The sequence below is a fragment of the Leptonychotes weddellii genome, chromosome 5 (genome assembly GCF_054177405.1).
Source record: "Leptonychotes weddellii isolate Sample4059 chromosome 5, ASM5417740v2, whole genome shotgun sequence".
In the NCBI taxonomy this organism is placed as follows: Eukaryota; Metazoa; Chordata; class Mammalia; order Carnivora; family Phocidae; genus Leptonychotes; species Leptonychotes weddellii.
The window spans coordinates 72,161,054-72,177,869 of record NC_138373.1 but is presented as its reverse complement, the minus strand read 5'-3'; the positions used below and the strand labels follow the sequence as shown (position 1 = coordinate 72,177,869).

Below are 16,816 nucleotides of genomic sequence, written 5' to 3'. Positions count from 1 at the left end.
TCTCAACAAGGCTTTCTCTGGGAGTGTGGGAGAGAAAGTGATTATTTCCATCACGTCCTGTTCCCCAGAGAGCAAGAGGCCAGAAGACCCTTTGAACTCATGACCTCATCCCATTGCAGGCCCTCTATTTTACTTCTCTCCCTGTAGCCTTTGTCCATTTTATGGCCACACCCCAGGGTCAGGGGATGGCTAGTGCTGGGAGGGAAGAAACAGCTTGGCTCTGGGAGAGGCTGGGGGAACTTCCAAAATGAGGACAACAAGGCCCTGGGTCCCCACCCGAGCAAGACTCCACTTCTCTGGAAGTCAGGGGAGCGGCACTGAGCATGGAAAATGAAGAGGCTCAGCTCTCCATCTGGCCCGCCTCCTGACTCCTGGGTGACTGTGGGCACGTCACTTTGCTTCTCTGGGCCTTGGTTCCCTCCTGCTTTAAGTCAATTGGAAGGGGCCTTTGGGACCATCTGGCCTGCCTCGCCCCCCCTCCCCTCTGCCATTTCACTTTTCAAATGAGAGCACAGGGCCCCAGAGAGGTAAAGTGACTTTTTCAAAGTCACGTAGTTTAAAGGCAAAAATGGGAGTCACAGAATACCTATGACATGGTCCCATTTATGAAAAAAAAGCATAAATTAAAAAAAAATACACGTAGGCCTATAAAAAAACACAAAAAGATCCAGATGGATATACAGATTACGACGACTCTCCTTGGGCAGAGGGGTGGGTCGGAAAGGGAACAAAGGGGAGCTTTTGTTGTTCTGTATATTTCTGTATTGTTGGAAAGTTGCATCGCGACAACAATGTATTGGGGCATTATTTCTGCACTTTCAAAGATAATATTTTAAATGGCGCCACGACAGAAACAGAACTGCAGGTCTCAGATTTCTGTTTCTCACAACCACAAACTTGATCTGGCCCGTTCCAGATCTAGAAGGGCACTTTTTCAAAGCATGCGCTGCCTCCTGGTACCCTGCTGGGCAGTTACAGGGACACCGAGCTTTCCCACTCATCCCAGCCCAGACTTTGCAATTCTTCTCACAGAGCCCTTGAGATGAAAACTATGTGCTGCGCTGCTTTAAGCCACGGTTGGATTTCAGATACCAGCTAGCGAATACAGAAGACTGGGAGGTGCCTCTGTGAACCTTTCAGATCCAACAGGCGGGGTGCTGCATACCTTATTTGTAGGTAGGATTGCTCCTTGTTTAAGGACCTGGCCCCAGGGAAAATGGAAGATCTAGGAGTGTCGCGGTCCCGCGGGAACGTGGGGACAGTGTAGAGAGCTTTTCACAGAGCCAGGGAGGTAATCTGGTACCCAGACTGCTGATGAGCCCACGGGCTCTGTGTGCGAACCTCCCTAGCTTTCAAAGCCAGGTGCGGGGAGGCGGGGGTGCAGGGAGAGCCTCAATTCCCCATGAATCTCTGGCTGGTTCGTCATGGGAAATAAATGGCAAATACCCTAAGCAGACAACCCCACAGGAGAATTCTGATTTTGTGTTTCACTTGGCTGCCATTTTGTTCTGTGCCCTCAGAAAACTGGCTTCTTTTTGTGGAGGGTCAATTTCTTCATCTGGAAAATGAAAGAAAACCCAGTCTTTCCCTTCCTAGAGGGGGCTGTCCTCCGCAGGCATCAAGGGAAGCCGGGCTGGGAATCCTGGTTGACAGCACCTCTCACTTGAAGAGGCCGCAAGAGAACTCCTGCCCTGACAGGAAGCCACAGGACCCAGCTGCGCCCTGAGTTTGGTGTATCCCACTTCCCTCTCATTTGCCTGGTACACTCCTCCGTGTTCCCCAAGATGCAGCAGAGACGTTACCTTCTCCAGGAAGTCTTCCTGAGTCTCCGCAGGGTGAGTGCCTCTCCCTGCCACCCTGGGGCTCCCTCAGCACTTAGCTCTTATCTCTGCCACCGAGAGTCCTTATCTTATGTTGCATGCCTGTCCTCTTCCATCCGACTCCATCAGTGCTCAGGCGGGGCCTGTGTCTACACATTCCAGGTCTGCTCCTCCGGGAGGCGGGAGAAGCCAGTGAACATGCTCTGGGCTGCCTCCGGTGGGGGTCCGGTGGGGGTCCACCAGGGCAGACCTGCCGTCAGGCTCAGGGCCTGGGCTGTGTGGTTGTGACTTCGTGCCTCCCCAGGCTCTCTCTCTGGGCCCTCTCCCTGCCCCTGCCCTCTCTGTGTGCTCACTGCTTCCACTTCACTCTTTATCCTCTTGCTGGATTAAGTTTGGAGCAGAGATTCTGGAGGAAAAACACAGCCCTGACCAGTGAGCTTTTCCTTCCTTCCAGGGCTGGTGCAGACTGGGGCCATGACCACCCGCTTCCTCCCTGACACCCAGTGCTGCCCACATCCCTCCCTGTCCCCTCAGTGCCTGCTGTCCCTAATGTGCCCTGGGCTTCAGGTCTGTGCCCAGGTGCCCTGCCTGGCCCCTCTCGGTGCTGCCTCTCGGTAACCACATTCCTGCAACCACGTGACCACAACAGGGGACATTACACATTCCTGGCCTGGCAGCCAATGGTGTAAAAAAGAACAGAATGTCCCAGGGCCCCGCCCAACCTTCAGCTTCACCTGGGCCCCTCCCTGGCCTGGACAAGGTAGGGGGTGGTAGTGAGGAGTCAGGAGGGAAGAGGATGGAGGGAGAGGCAGAGGGGCACTCTGTGCTCCAGGGCCCAGTGGGTCCAGGAGGTGTTCCCACTTTATTGAGCAGGGAGGAACCTTGCAGTTACCCCTTCTTCTTCTACAAGACCTGGGAGTGAGGCTGATCCAGGGGTGCCTTTGGAAGGAGTCCCCAGGGAGGGGACTTAGCTCCTGGAAGCCCACTTGGGGCTTCTTCCCCCTTGATCTCCTGCCAGGGAGGGGAGAGTCCCTTCAGGGCTGGCTCTCTCGCCTTCAGCCTCATCTCTCTCCTTCTCCTCCAACTCTGTCCTCCCTCCCAGGCGCCCATCCTGTCCTCCTCCATGGATCTCCCTTTTTCTGCCTTCCCTGTTCTCCTAGTCTCCCCCGCTTTAGTCCCCCTCATCCTGGTTGGTTCGTTTTCTTTGTGTTGCCCTCCTGGCTTGGTGTTCAGGATTCCTGTCCTTGTCCATGATCTCCGGCCCTCCCCTGTCAGTCTGTCTCTGGTCTCCTTGTCTGTCAGCCCCCCACTGTTACTAGTGGGGTAGGGCTCTCACCTTCCCTCCAGTCCCAGGACTCCCTGGGCACCTGCTCTCAGAGCTCTCCTCCCTTTGGAGAACTCTCAGCTCAGACTCCTCTTTTGACCCCCCCTCCCCCCTGCCCTGCTCACCTTTAATTGAGATGCTAATGAGGCTTCTGTCGCTTCCATCCCAGCCTGGCGGGCGGGCTCCCCAGCCAGGCTGCTGCACCTGTCAGGTGAGGGGGAGGAGAGGCTCGCCTGCCAGATTCAACTGGAAAGGAACCAGTCCCAGTCCAGCCACAACCCAGGAGCTGGGAGTAGGAGGCGGTTCAGACCTCCTGGAGGCCTTCAGTCCCTGGGACAGAGAGGGAGTCGGGACACGGCCCAAGGCCAGGGCCAGAGACACAGCAGAGAGCCCACCAGGACTGAGAGGGGCAAGGTGGGGAGGAAGAGGAAGAGAGGCAGGACCAGAGAGCCTGGCACACAGGCAGGAGACAGGCAAGGAAGAAGAGAGCTGAGAAAGAGACCCAAAGAGAAGCAGAAAGAAGAGAGAGAGAGCGAGCCAGCACTGGGACGCAGAGGTCCTACAGGAGGGACTAAAGATAGGGCGGACTGACAGCTGAGGAGACAGAAAGGCAGGTGCAGGGACAGAATCCCGAAGGGTAGCTCCCCAGGGAAGCCCAGCCGCAGCTCTTCTGGCCCGGACTCCCGCAGGTCAGCCGGCTCCTGCCTGGGAAGGTGGAGGGAGGGCGGGAGGGAGGGGCGGAAAAGAGGGGGCTCAGGGCGGGATGTGGGCCTGGCCAGGAGCAGCCTCGCTCTGGGTCAAGGTGATGATGGGGGAGGCACGAGGGCCCAGAACTCGGCACCGACCCCCGGCCCTCCATGACCGCCCCCCCCCCCAGGCTCATGAAAGGAGAGCAGCGGGAGGAGCAGGGGCTGGGCCCCGAACCCGCGGCGCCCCCGCAGCCCACGGAGGAGGAGGAGGCCCTGATCGAGTTCTACCGCTCCTACCGAGACCTCTTCCAGTTCTTCTGCACCACCACCACCATCCATGGCGCCATCCGCCTGGTGTGCTCCCAGCACAACCGCATGAAGACGGCCTTCTGGGCCGTGCTGTGGCTCTGCGCCTTCGGCATGATGTACTGGCAGTTCGGCCAGCTCTTCGGGGAGTACTTCAGCTACCCCGTCAGCCTCAACATCAACCTCAACTGCGACAAGCTCGTCTTCCCCGCCGTCACCATCTGCAACCTCAATCCCTACAGGTCAGTCCAGCCCTCGGATCCCTCCGCCGCGTCCCGGGCGCCGGGAAGGGGGGTTCACAGGGGCCGGAGGCCGACCCGCAGACCCAGCGGTAGCAGGCGGTACTCCTGCGCCCAGGTAGACCGCCCTTGGGGCAGGAGAGGGACTCCCCGACTTGATGGGCTGGCGGCTCGGACCCGCGGGGCCGTCCGAGCGCCCGCGGCTTATTCACGGTGCGGTTGTGGGAGCGACAGCGCCCCCCTCTTCACTTGCCTTCTAAGTCCGCGAGTGGGAGGGAGTGCTGATGAGGTGAGATGCGGGTAACTCCAAAGGGCCGGGTAGAGATCCTTCCCATCCCTTCCCGGAGCAAGAGGAGGGCGGAGAACAAGGCCTCCTCCACCTGGAGAGAAGAATGTGATGGAGAGCTGAAGCCGTGGCAGGTGCTGCGGGTGGCGGGTGGCGGGTGGCGGGTGGTGGGTGGGAGCGGGCAGGGGCTGGGCCCCGGTCTGTTGGTCTTGGCGGAGAAGGGGGAGTTTGTTTCCGGGAAAGCAAGGTGGGGGGTGGCAGCGAAGCGGGCCCAGAGCCCTGAGGCTGGGGATAGAGCTAGAGGAGACCAGGACCGGACAGAAAGCAGCCCCCGGTCCAGCGGTGACCCTTGCTGGGCTGTACGGCTCACCTGGCCAGATGCCTGACTTTTAAGTGCTCGGGTGTGTCCTGCAGTTTTGGGTTTCATCACTGATCTATGCCGGCTTTTCTGGAAGCCGGAGGGGATGGTAACCATGGAGAAGAAAGGAGGTGGGGGCTGGGTGTTTATATATGCCTTTTATTTGTATTCATTCACTGGGTCGCGCAGCACCTTTAGGGCACCTGGAGCATGCCCCACACAGTGCTAGGCCCCCCGCAAATGGGATCATTCATTCATTCGTTCATTAAATCTTCACCGAAGGCCAGGCACTTCGCTAGGTTCTGGGGGCCGGAAGATAGAGTAAGACGGAAGAGACAGGCAGCACAAATAAAAGCAGGACAAAAAAACAAAACAAAACACAAAAAACCCCAAAAACCAGAACAGCAGGACAGTGTGATCAGTCTAATAAAGACTGTGAGAGTCATAGTCTCTGCCTTCAGGGAATGTAAGATTTAGGAGTGCCTGCGGGTGTGACTGCATGAGTGTGTGTGCGATCACGGCTGATGGAGATTGGTCACCTACTAGGGGTGGAGGCCCCCCATGCATTCTATCGTGTCCTAAGGTGTGTCACAGACCAGTAAGGGTTGGGACGTCCTGTGCCACAGAGAAAACACTGCCGGCTATTTCACGGATTGGCCTCCCTATGCCCTCCCGGTGAAGGGCGCATTTCCTGAGAAGCTGCTTCATGCACCCCCCACTGCTAAGTACTCTGCAGCACCCCAGCTCTCCCGGCAGCCCCCCAAAGCAGGGACTGTTATTACCCCTAGTTAACATTGGAGGAAACCGAGGCAAAGACAGACAAGTCACAAGGTCACCGAGATAGTGACCGAGCTGTGACTTACTCTCTGACCCTCTCTCTGATCACAAACCCCTGCCTCTTCTTAATACCCCAGGTGCGGGACATGGAGTAGATAAAGTCTGTAGTCAGATGTTTACATCTCATTTCCTGGCTCTCCTTCCCCTCCTCCCACCCCTGCTCAGCCTCATTTTTCTTCCTTGGTGCCCATGGGCTTTTGCTCCCCTTCTTCTTGACCCTCTGCTGCTTCCCTGCCCTGATCTTTCCCCCACTTACTCCTCTTCACCCCCTTGGGCCATGGTGGAGGGGTGGGACCCAGGACTGCTCTGAGCCAGCAGGGAGGGGAAGGCAGGCAGGTGGGAGGGACAACAGGCTGGGTAGTAGGTTCTTCATAAATATTTGTGCTTGGAAGACACAGGTGGGAGCAGGAGAGGGCCGGGCTCCATCTGTTGAGGCCTGCATATTACCTAAGGTTCTGCAGGGGCCAGGTCATGGGCAGGCCAGGAAAAAGCCCTGGGAGCCAGACCAGAGCGGCAGGCTAGGAGGCAGGTGTCCGCACAGAAAGAATCTCTCCTCCGTGAGATTCCGTGCCTCTCTCAGGCAACTGGTGGCCACAGGGCTTAGCAGAGAGAGTGCACCCAGGACGGGAGGGGAGCCAGGGAAGGCCCCCTAGCATGGGGAACAATGTTGAACACTTGCTACATGCTCATCCCTGCACTGGGTGCTTTATTTATTTTTTTCTTTTTTTCATGTTTTAGAGTTTTGTTTTGTTTTTTAATTTGAGAGAGAGACAGATATTGAGAGAGAGCATGAGAGGTGAAGAGAGGGAGAGGTCTTGGGATTGGTCTGTGACACACCTTAGGACACAATAGAAAGAGCTCACAAGCAGGGGGAGGGGCAAAGAGGGAGGGAGAAGCAGGCTCCCCGCCCAGCAGGGAGCCCTGTGCCTACGTGGGGCTCCATCCCAGGACCCTGGGAGCATGACCTGAGCCGAAGGCAGACGCTTAACCGACTGAGCCCCCCAGGCACCCCCGCACTGGGTGCTTTATAAGCACTATCTCACTTAATCTTGGCAAGTCCATGGTTAAGAAATTATTATTATTTCTGTTTGGAAATGGAGGTGAAATAATTTGAGCAAGGTCACACAGCAAATAATAAAGAAATAACAACAATGATAGCTAACTCTTCAGGGCACCTGGGTGGCTCAGTTGGTTGGGCGTCTGCCTTTGGCTCAGGTCATGATCTCAGGGTCCTGGGATCGAGCCCCGCGTGGGGCTTCCTGCTCGCATCGGGCTCCCTGCCTGGGCGGGGAGCCTGTTTCTCCCTCCCTCTTTGCCCCTCCCCCTGCTTGTGAGCTCTTTCTCTCTCAAATAAATAAATAAAATCTTAAAAAAAAAAAATAGCTAACACTTCTATAGTACTTAATGTGCCAGATATAAGTTTACATTTTATATGAAATTACTTAATTCTCACAAAAGACTTCTGAAGTAAGTACTAGTATTAGTCCTGTGTTATATATGAGGATATCGAGGCCCAGAGAGGTTAAGTAACCTGCCCAAGTTCACACAGGTGAATAATCACCCTGCCACCCCCACCCACCCCACCTAGCAGCCAGTGCATCTCAGGTTACAGCTGAGTCACAAACCAAGTGTGTTTGATTTCAAAGCTCTTTCTCCCTCTGCACTTTAAGGAGGGGCTGGGTGAAGCACCACAGGGTTTCGGGCTGCTGGTGGGGGCCCATGGGGAAGAGCAGGAATAAGATGAGGGGTACTCGGGGCGCCTGAGCGGCTCAGTCAGTTAAGCATCTGCCTTTGGCTCAGGTCATGATTCCGGGGTCTTGGGATCGAGCCCCGCATCAGGCTCCTTGCTCAGTGGGGAGCCTGCTTCTCCCTCTGCCTTTGTCCCCCCCCCATTTCAAATAAATAAATAAAATCTTAAAAAAAAAAGATGAGGGGTACTCATCAGGAATACTCAGCAGGAGAGAGGGATCCAGGGCACTTGGCTCCTGTTCCAGGAGAGAGGCAGGGGTGGGTGGACAGGTTAATGCAGCTGGCCGGGCGGTGACCCAAGCGTGACTCATGGCTGCTGGTCAGCGCCAGGTACAGGAGATGGGCCCCACGAGTGATTCCTACAGGCAAGCAGCAGGGAGGAGGCGGAGACCAGTGGACAGGACAGAAGAGCTGGTGAGATAACAGGAATGAGGCAAAATCAGAGCAGGGACGCAGCAGGATGCCCACAGCCAGCAGAGGCGGAGCGGTCCTGGGCAGCTTTGTCATTTCTGGGCGAGGGGGCAAGGGCTGAAGACCTTCCATACTAAGCAAGGAAGCACTAAGAATCCAGTGGGAAGTGGCTTTTTTGACCCAAGAGAGAGAGCCAGTCATATCCACATCGAGGGAAAACAGAGCCCGAGAACATATTTTTCGTCTCGTCCCGGGAGGGACTGAGGCTGGACCTAAGGAAGAGCTTGAGATTCTCAGACAACAAAAGAGGTCATGGAATCCTTTCCCAAGATGGCCAAGCAGAGGCACGGCACAGGGGTGGGATGAGGAGAGGGGCAACTCCCCAAAGAGAGACGCTGTGGGGAGGGAGGGCTCTGAGCTGGGCCTTCTAGCCCTAACCCTGCAAGGTGGCCGGCTTGGCAGGGTCGAGAGCCCAGACTCTTAGAACTGCCCTCCTTGATCCCCAGGGCTGGGCTCCTTCTCATGTCAGGACCCTCCCCACCTCTGTAGCAGCTGTCCTTAGAAAATTCTTCCTTAGGGGCACCTGGGTGGCTCAGCTGGTTGAGCGTCTGCCTTCGGCTCAGGTCACGATCTCGGGGTCCTGGGATCGAGCCCCGTGTTGGGCTCCAGGATGGGCATGGAGCCTTCGTTTGGTTCTTCAAAAAGAACCAAACGTCCTCCTTAGATAGAGCTGCAGTTGGCCTCTTTAAAACTTCTAGCCTCTCTTCCTGGTTCTGTCTCTTGGAAGGAACCGTAAAGACACCTTCTCCTTCTTCACCCACCGACTCGGCCAGTAACACCGGCCATGCAGCTTGCAAAATCCACGATCAATGCTGATCCTCCTCCTGAGCTTGTTAGATAAGGAAGGAGATTCCTCCCCCGAGTCAGATGGGAAACCGAGGCTCTGAGAACCTACAGGCTTTGCAAAGGTCGCCCGGCTGTTAGGCGGAGGGGCCAGCATTGGAATCTGCTCTTAGGCTCTACTTTTTTAAGCCCGTAGAGTTACATGGTGGGTAAGAGGCAGGCAGTGCCCGCATGTCTCCGTGGCCTGCTCTTCCCCACCAACAGTAACGATAATAAGACAATAGCAGGAGCTGCACAGTGCCTCCTCTGCTGGGTGTTTTTCTCGGGACTTTTCATGTATCAACTCTCATTTACTTCCCGTAACAACCGGATGCCGCATTTAGTCCCATTTTACAGGTGGTGAAGCAGAGGCACAGAGGATAAGTGACTGCTCCGAGGCAAACCATCTAAACAGTGGGCAAGGCTCAGACATCCGCCTGCAGAGCCTGTTAGAACTTAATTCCTTAGTTCCTTGGATGAAATGGTTTCTAGAGCTTTCACCCCCCAGGCTGTCCCTCCTTCGGAACAAGCATTAGTTTGTGAACATCTATTGCTCTTAAAATGTGGCCAGAACTGAAATGAACATGCAATCTGAGAGCTCAGAACTGACTCTAGAGGGGCTGACTTTGTCTTCAGGGGGGTCTCACAGCTGAGGGGCTGCTCCAGGGCCCCTGCCTATGAACACAGCGTGGTGAAGGCTGAGGTTCCAGAGGCCGTGTGTGTGTGTGTGTGTGTGTGTGTGTGTGTGTGTGTGTGTCTTGAAGGGTTCCCCTGGGAGGCAGATTGGAAGCGCTGAGATGTGAAGAATGGGGCTGAGGAAGGGGCCAAAGAAAGGGAAGTCAAAGTTTCTAGGTGGTCCCTGGAGGAGGGAGGGAGGGGAGTAGGTCCCCAGATGCACACTGGCTAGAGAGGAAGCTGGTGAGTTTCCAGTGCCCATCCTGCCTAGTGTTGGCTGAGAATGCTCTCTGAGGGTCCTCCTGGGGGGTGGGACGAAGGCCTGGGCAAATTCAATGCCCAGTGAGAAGGGCTCGTCTGTGTGAGGAGGCCACCGAGGGGCAAGGGGGAGGGAGGAGATGCACACCGGAAGGCGGCCGGGGTCTCAGCCCCTAAGTCCCTCAGTCTCCCTGCTCCTGCTAGTCTGCCCTGGGCAGGAGAAGAGGGACCAGAGGGGAGATGGCCAGCTGCAGGGAAAGGAGGTTTTGCTGCCCATTCTCAAGTGCTTCTGAGCCCAGAGGCAGAAGTAGTGGGAAAAGCAGGGACCATGAAGTCGGCCAGAGCCTGGGCTCACATCTTGGCTCTGGGACTTCCTTGCTGAGTGGCCCTGGAGAAGCTGCCCAGGTGATGGATGGTCCTCAGTTTCCTCAGCTGTCAAAGGGAGATAGTAATGCCTGCCTGACTGAATTCTGTGAGGGTGTGCCCACCCTCCAGTGTAGGGCTGTCTGGCAGAGCAGATGGGGGGGCGGTGACTGGGTAGGAGGTCAAGGTTCGAAGGCTGGACTGTCTTGCTAAAGCCCCATGTTTGCATTCTTTACTCCCTCCCCTGCTCTGCTCTCCTCTTGCCAGCACCCTCCTGCTTGCAGGATAAGATCCGATGTCATTAGTGGGTTTTACTCAGTGTCACTTCTCTTGGTTCTAGGTGTCAGCCAAAGGGGAGGGAGAGATTTGTTTTCTGAAGGGGTGATATGGGAATGCATCTCTCCCCCGCCAAAAAGGAGAGAAAACCTTGAAGAGGGAGTGTTTTGTATGGAGCCTGGCCTCTTCTGGGGGTGGAGGGTGGGGTCTCATCAGAGACCTGTCTGGAAGGGGCAGGAAGGAGCTGACTGGGGGGGTGGGCTGAGGGGAGAACTGGCATAGGGACAGCCTGGGGCTCCGTGGGGAGGAGCAATGTGGCTAGAGAAGGTGATAGACCACTCTGAGTCTATGATGAGGGTGAGGGGGGTGTACAAGGCAGAAGAGAAGCACAGAGGAACTTGAGACAGCTTACGGGGATGTGGAAAGGGAATGCTCAGCCAGAGATGTGGTGGCCTATGTGAAAATAACTCCAGCCAAGGTTGGGGGACCTGGATTCTTCCTATGTGACCAGGAGAAAGATGGTTGCATTTCCCAGGCTTCAGGCTCCTGTCCATGTCTTCCTGATATTCAGTGGCTTCTTTATTTTGTGTCACTGAATGTTTTCTTAACCCCCTGAGAGCTTCACGTCGTATGCAGATCTAGTGCTATGCCCATTTTACAGGTGGGGAAACTGAGGCTGGATTCTGAAAGGTTGAATTACTTACCAACATTACCCTGCTGAAGTGTGTGGCCGGAACACCAGGACCCACATCTGGTCAATTCTGGCTCCGGTGCTCCTTCTGGGGCAGCTTGCCAACCTCCTCAACTAGCCAGAGCCGGCAGGGACAGAGAGGAGGACAGTGTGGTGGATAGAGCGCTTTCTGACCCGGTTCCTGGCTGGGTGACCTTGAACAAGCCACCTCCCTCAGGTTTTTCACCTGTAAAAAGGAATGACAATAGTATTAGCTGACATGGCCAATAGTTTGCTGAATTACACTGAAGAGTACATTAAATAATGTCTATTCTAATACCACAGTGCCTGGCTCAGAGTAAGTGCTCAATAAAGACTAGCCATTTCTGCCATCGTTTATAATTACCAATCACAAGCAAATCTCTGGGAGTGTCAAACACACACCTCTGACCTGAGCTACATTTTCTGAGGAGATGAGGGGCAGCTGGAGTTGATGCCTGGGGCCCAGCCAGCTAGACTTTATGAAGGAGAGAGAAACCGAGCCAAGGGGAGGAGGTAGTGAGGATATGGCCTAGAGACTGGTTAGGGCCCCTGGGGTTCTTGTAAAACAACCTTGTTTGGGCCCCACCCTTTCCCACGAAACCCGGATCTCTGGCAGTGCCCCTGACACACAGGTTTTTGACTTTTTCCCTTCCCTTCCCTTCCCTTCCTTTCCCCTTCCCTCCCTCCCTTCCTTCCTTCCTTCCTTCCTCTTACAGACAGAAAGAGAAAGTGTGAGTGAGGGGAGGGGCAGAGGAAGAGGAAGAGAGAGAATCTTAAGCAGGCTCCATGCCTAGCGAGGAGCCCGATGCAGGGCTCAATTTCACCACCCCTTGACTTTTCTTTATTTTTTTATTCTTTCTTTCTTTCTTTATTTAAATATTTTATTTATTTATTTGACAGAGAGTGAGAGAGCACAAGCAGGGGAAGCAGCAGGCAGAGGGAGAGGGAGAAGCAGGCTCCCCGCTGAACAGAGAGCCCGATGCGGGGTTCAATCCCAGGACCCTGGGATCATGACCTGAGCTGAAGGCAGCCGCTTAATGACTCAGCCACCCAGGCGCCCCATTGACTTTTTCTTTAATTGAGGTATAATTGGGCGCGTGGGTGGCTCAGTCGGGTCAGCGTCTGCCTTGGGCTCAGGTCCTGATCCCAGAGTCCTCGGATTGAGTCCCACGGTGGGCTCCCTGCTCAGCAGGGAGTCTGCTTCTCCCTCTCCCTCTGCCCCTCCTCCTGCTCTTTCTCTCTCTCTCTCTCACTTACTCTCTCTCTCAAATAAATAAAATCTTAAAAAATAATTGAGGTATAATTGATATACAATAACATGCACAAATCTTAAGTCCTCACTGAGGTTTGACAATCAAGATCCTGAACATTTCCATTACCTGGTGGCCATCTGAAGTCCATTCCTCTCCCTCTCCCATGGTCATTCTCTGACTTCTGTCACCATCAATTAGTTTGACACATGTGAATTTGGGTTTTTTTGCGTGTGTCTGGCTCAACTTACTGATTTTACTGACCTTAGTGTTTCTGAAATTCTCCCATTCTTTTTGCCTGTATCAGCCTCCTTTTATTGCTGAGTGGTATTGATGGACATTTGGGTTGTTTTCAAGCTTTTTGGCTATTATGAATAAAACTGCTATGAACATTCACATACAAGTCTTTATGTTTTCATTGTGCTTGAATAAATAGCTAGGAGTGGAATCGGGTAAAATATCCGGAAGTGAAAATGCTGAGTCATCAGGTAGATGTGTGTTTAACTTTGGTAGTCGAGGGCTACCAAAAGGCCCTCGACTGTGCCATTTTAGACTCCCACCAGCTGCAACTCCAGCTGCTCTCCGTTCCCACCAGCATTTGACATTGTCAGTCTTTTAGGCGCCCAATTATACCTTAGGTTTAGGCTTTTTTAAAAAAATTTTTTTAAGTAGGCTCCACGCTGAGTGTGGAGCCCAATGCAGGGCTTTAACTCAGGACCTGAGAGCAAGACCTGAGCTGAAATCAAGAGTCAGATGCTTAACTGACTGAGCCACCCAGGCACTAGGTTTAGCCTTCCTAATGGATGTTAAATGGTACCTCCTCCTCCTTTTTTTTTTTTAGAAGTTTGCCTTTCTTAAAATTTGTATTTTTTGTTGTAGTTGACGTACAATATTCTATCAGTTTCAGGTGTATACCATACTGAATCAATCATTATGGCTTTAATTTGGATTTCCCTGAGGACTAATTATGTTGAACACTTTTCATGTGTTTAGTGACTATTTGTGTATATGTTTTGGTGAATTTTTACTTTATTATTTTTGTTTTGTTTTGGGTTCATTTAAAAACAATTTGCCTTTTTACTGCTGATTTGTAAGAGGTCTTTATATTGCAGGATAAATTCTTCCTAAGGTATTTTTTATTTTATTTTATTTAAATTCAATTAATTAACATGTCATGTATTATTAGTTTCAGAGGTAGAGTTTAGTGATTCATCAGTTGCTTCCTTAGATGTTTTTTTTCCAAAAAACGTTTGCCTACCTCAAGGTCATGAAGGTATCTCCGGTGTTTCCTTCTAGAATATTTCTGGTTCTGAATTTTATGTTTAGGTCTGTGATCCAACCTGACTTAATTTTTGTGTATAAACTGAGGTAGAGTTTGAGTTTCCTTTTTTTTTCTTCTCAATACAGCATACAGCTGTTCCAGCACCATCTGTTTGAAAAAATTATTTCCTCCATTGAATTGAATGGGTGTTTTGGTCAAAACTCGGTTGACTGTATACATGTGAGTTTTGTCTGTCCTTACATAAGCACTACATTGTTTTGCTAACTGTGGCTTCTCTATAAGTTTGAAGTCAGATAAAGTACTCCAACTTTGCTCTTTTCCAAAATTGTCTGAGGGGTGCCTGGCTGGCTCAGAAGAGTGTGTGACTCTTTGAGTTCAGGGTTCTGAGTTTGAGTCCCATGTTGGGTGTAGAGATTACTTAAAAATAAATAAATAAACTTAAAAACAAAATTGTTTTGGCCACTCTACATTCTTTCCATTTCCACATGCGCCTTAGAATCAGCCTGTCCGTTTCTTCAGAATGTCTGCTGAAATGTTGGTACGGATTGTGCTGAACCTCAAGACCAATTTGGGAGACACCTTAACTATACAGAGTTTCTGACCCATGAACTCATGTAACTCTCCATTTGTTTTGGCCTTTGAGTTCTCTTAGCATGATTTTCAGGATAGAGCTCTTGCCTATCTTTCATTAAATTTATTCCTGGTATTTGATGTTGTTTATGTTATTTAATATGGTTTTGTTTTGTGATTTCATTTTTCCATCTTTTTGTTGCTAATATGTAGAAATACAATTAATTTTTGTACATTGGTTTTGTATCCTACAACCTTGTTGAATTTATTAGTTCTAGGTTGTGTGTATTTTGTTTTGGTAGATTCTAGCCCTAAGGCACTGCTACTATGGACTTTCATGATGGAGATGGTAATAGGGCCTGTACTGAGAAGGAATGTGATGATTTATACTGGACAGTGTTTAACTTCTGGTGTTGGGCCCCACCCATCACTCATTAAAACTGAGTCTTTGATGGGAGGGGCCGTGTGCGGCATCTGTAGTTTTAAAGTTCCTGGGGAGATTCTAGAAGTGCAGTTAAGCACCCCTATTTTGGAAGGTGCCGGGTGGCAGACGGGCCCAAAGGCCCCGACCCATACAGCGCGGTCCGAGCGACCGTGTGGGCGCAGAACGAGGCCACACCCCCTCCCGCTTCGGCAAAGGGCAGACGAGTTCCGGGTTCCCAACGCGGCCAGGGCGAGTGGGAGGAGAGCGCCCCACAGCCAGGCGCCTCCCGCCTCTCCCTTCTGATAAACAGACCGTAATAAATGCCGTCACCGCAGGGGCTCACGGTCGCCTCCACTGCCCCCGCGGAACACCTTGTCTACACCCCCACGTCCCCCGTCCTCCGAGAGAGCCCTGGAGCCACCAGAGCTATTCCCCGCAGGCTTCTCCTTGATGAACCGACCTCACCGGTTTCGGGCGAGGAAACTGAGGCCCTCAGGGGCCAGGCACTCGCGCGAGGCCGTCCCCCAGTCCGCCCCTCCTCCCATCGCCCCTTCTAGGTACACGCAAATTAAAGAGGAGCTGGAGGAGCTGGACCGCATCACAGAGCAGACGCTCTACGATCTGTACAAGTACAACTCCTCCAACACTCTGGGGGCCCACCCCCGCGGTCGCCGCGACCTCTGGGAGACCTGGCCGCACCCCCTGCAGCGCCTGGCGGTCCCGGCCCCGCCCTCCCGGGCCCGCGCAGCCCGCAGCACCGCCTCCATTGTGCGGGACAACAACCCCCAAGTGAACTGGAAGGACTGGAAGATCGGCTTCCAGCTGGTAAGGCCCCGCCCCCGGAGGCCCCGCCCCGCCCCGGCGTCCCGGCCCCCGGGTTCCGCCGGCGCCCTGGACTGGGCTGCCTTTCCGGACCCCGCCTCTGTTGCCTAGCGACGGGAGGCGGGACCTCGGCGGCCCGCTGGCGAAATACATTAATTGAATAACTATCATCTCTCTGCCGGCTTGTGGGGTCTCCTCGCCCCGGCCTCCGTTGGGAGCGTTCCAGCGGCCGGAAGTCAAATCCGTTGTGGAAAAAGCACCTTTCTGAATCGTCAGGCCCCACTGGTGGGACTCAGTTGGGACCCATCAGTAGGGAACTGGGTGGGGCTCTGCGGGCCTAAGAGAGAATAAGGAGACAGGAAAAAGACTTAAAAAAAGTGTTTTAATAAAAAATAAAATGGAGAATAAGCGGAAGTGGGAGAGTAACAGAGGAAAGAAGAGAGACCCCGTTTGGGGACAGTGGACCATACAGCCAGGAGACCTGGGTTCTCGTCCTGGCGCAGTTGCTAGGGCAAACCTCTTGATTCCTCGGTCTTCCCATCAGTAAAATGGGGAGACGAATGCTTGCTCCACCCTCTCGCGCAGACTGTATAAATGACCCACAAGGTGTGCACAGCTCCCGGTCTCCTTGGCCAGCCACTCCCTTAAGCCCATGGTTTCCTGGTCCACTGTCCTCCGGGCTTCAGCTTCTGTCTGCCTTCTGTTCTTCCCCACTCCTGGCTCCCCACCCCTGTCTATCAGTCCTCGGGACCCCAGACCACTCATCCTTTGACCTCAGCCTGCCCTGCAGCCTGGACCCTGCTGCTGGCCCTCTGACACCCTGTGGTCTCTGTGTCTAGTGCAACCAGAACAAATCGGACTGCTTTTACCAGACTTACTCGTCAGGGGTGGATGCAGTGAGGGAGTGGTACCGCTTCCACTACATCAACATTGTCTCGTGCCTGGGGGACACTTCTCCGTCCCCGGGGGAGGACATGCTGGACAACTTCATCTTCGCCTGCCGCTTCAACCAGGCCCCCTGCAATCAGGCGTGAGTCCCTCCTGCCTGGCTCCCTGCTCCCCACAGGGTCTCCTTCCCCGAGGCCCACCTGAGGCTCATATGGGCAGCGCCCAGGAAATGCTCAGGTGCAGGGAGGAGAGGGAAGCGCCTCAGGTCCACACCTCTGTCCCGTGGATTATCCTGCAGGGCTTCTGCCGCTCTTGCTGCCTGCGGCGCTGGGTGTGAGTCAGACAGCTGAATGTGGATGCCCTGGGAAGGCTGGAGTTGAGCCCTGGCTCTGAGA

The 16,816-nt window shown here is 53.7% G+C and overlaps 1 protein-coding gene across 5 annotated transcripts in view; it reads left to right on the top strand.

The window, feature by feature from the left end:
- SCNN1A (sodium channel epithelial 1 subunit alpha) overlaps positions 1 to 16,816 on the top strand; it is a 37,171-nt gene that overhangs the window by 11,318 nt on the left and 9,037 nt on the right. For 2 of the 5 annotated variants that reach the window (XM_081821100.1, XM_081821099.1), the window contains exons 3-7: positions 1,033 to 1,176; positions 1,597 to 1,835; positions 4,022 to 4,381; positions 15,269 to 15,536; positions 16,373 to 16,563. In XM_081821100.1, the coding sequence (XP_081677226.1) occupies positions 4,026 to 4,381; positions 15,269 to 15,536; positions 16,373 to 16,563 (815 nt within the window). In that variant the 5' untranslated portion in view covers positions 1,033 to 1,176; positions 1,597 to 1,835; positions 4,022 to 4,025. Of the gene's footprint in view, positions 1 to 1,032; positions 1,177 to 1,520; positions 1,836 to 1,890; positions 3,834 to 4,021; positions 4,382 to 15,268; positions 15,537 to 16,372; positions 16,564 to 16,816 lie in introns of those variants that run through there. The other 3 variants (XM_081821098.1, XM_081821097.1, XM_081821101.1) reach the window with 3 other exon arrangements.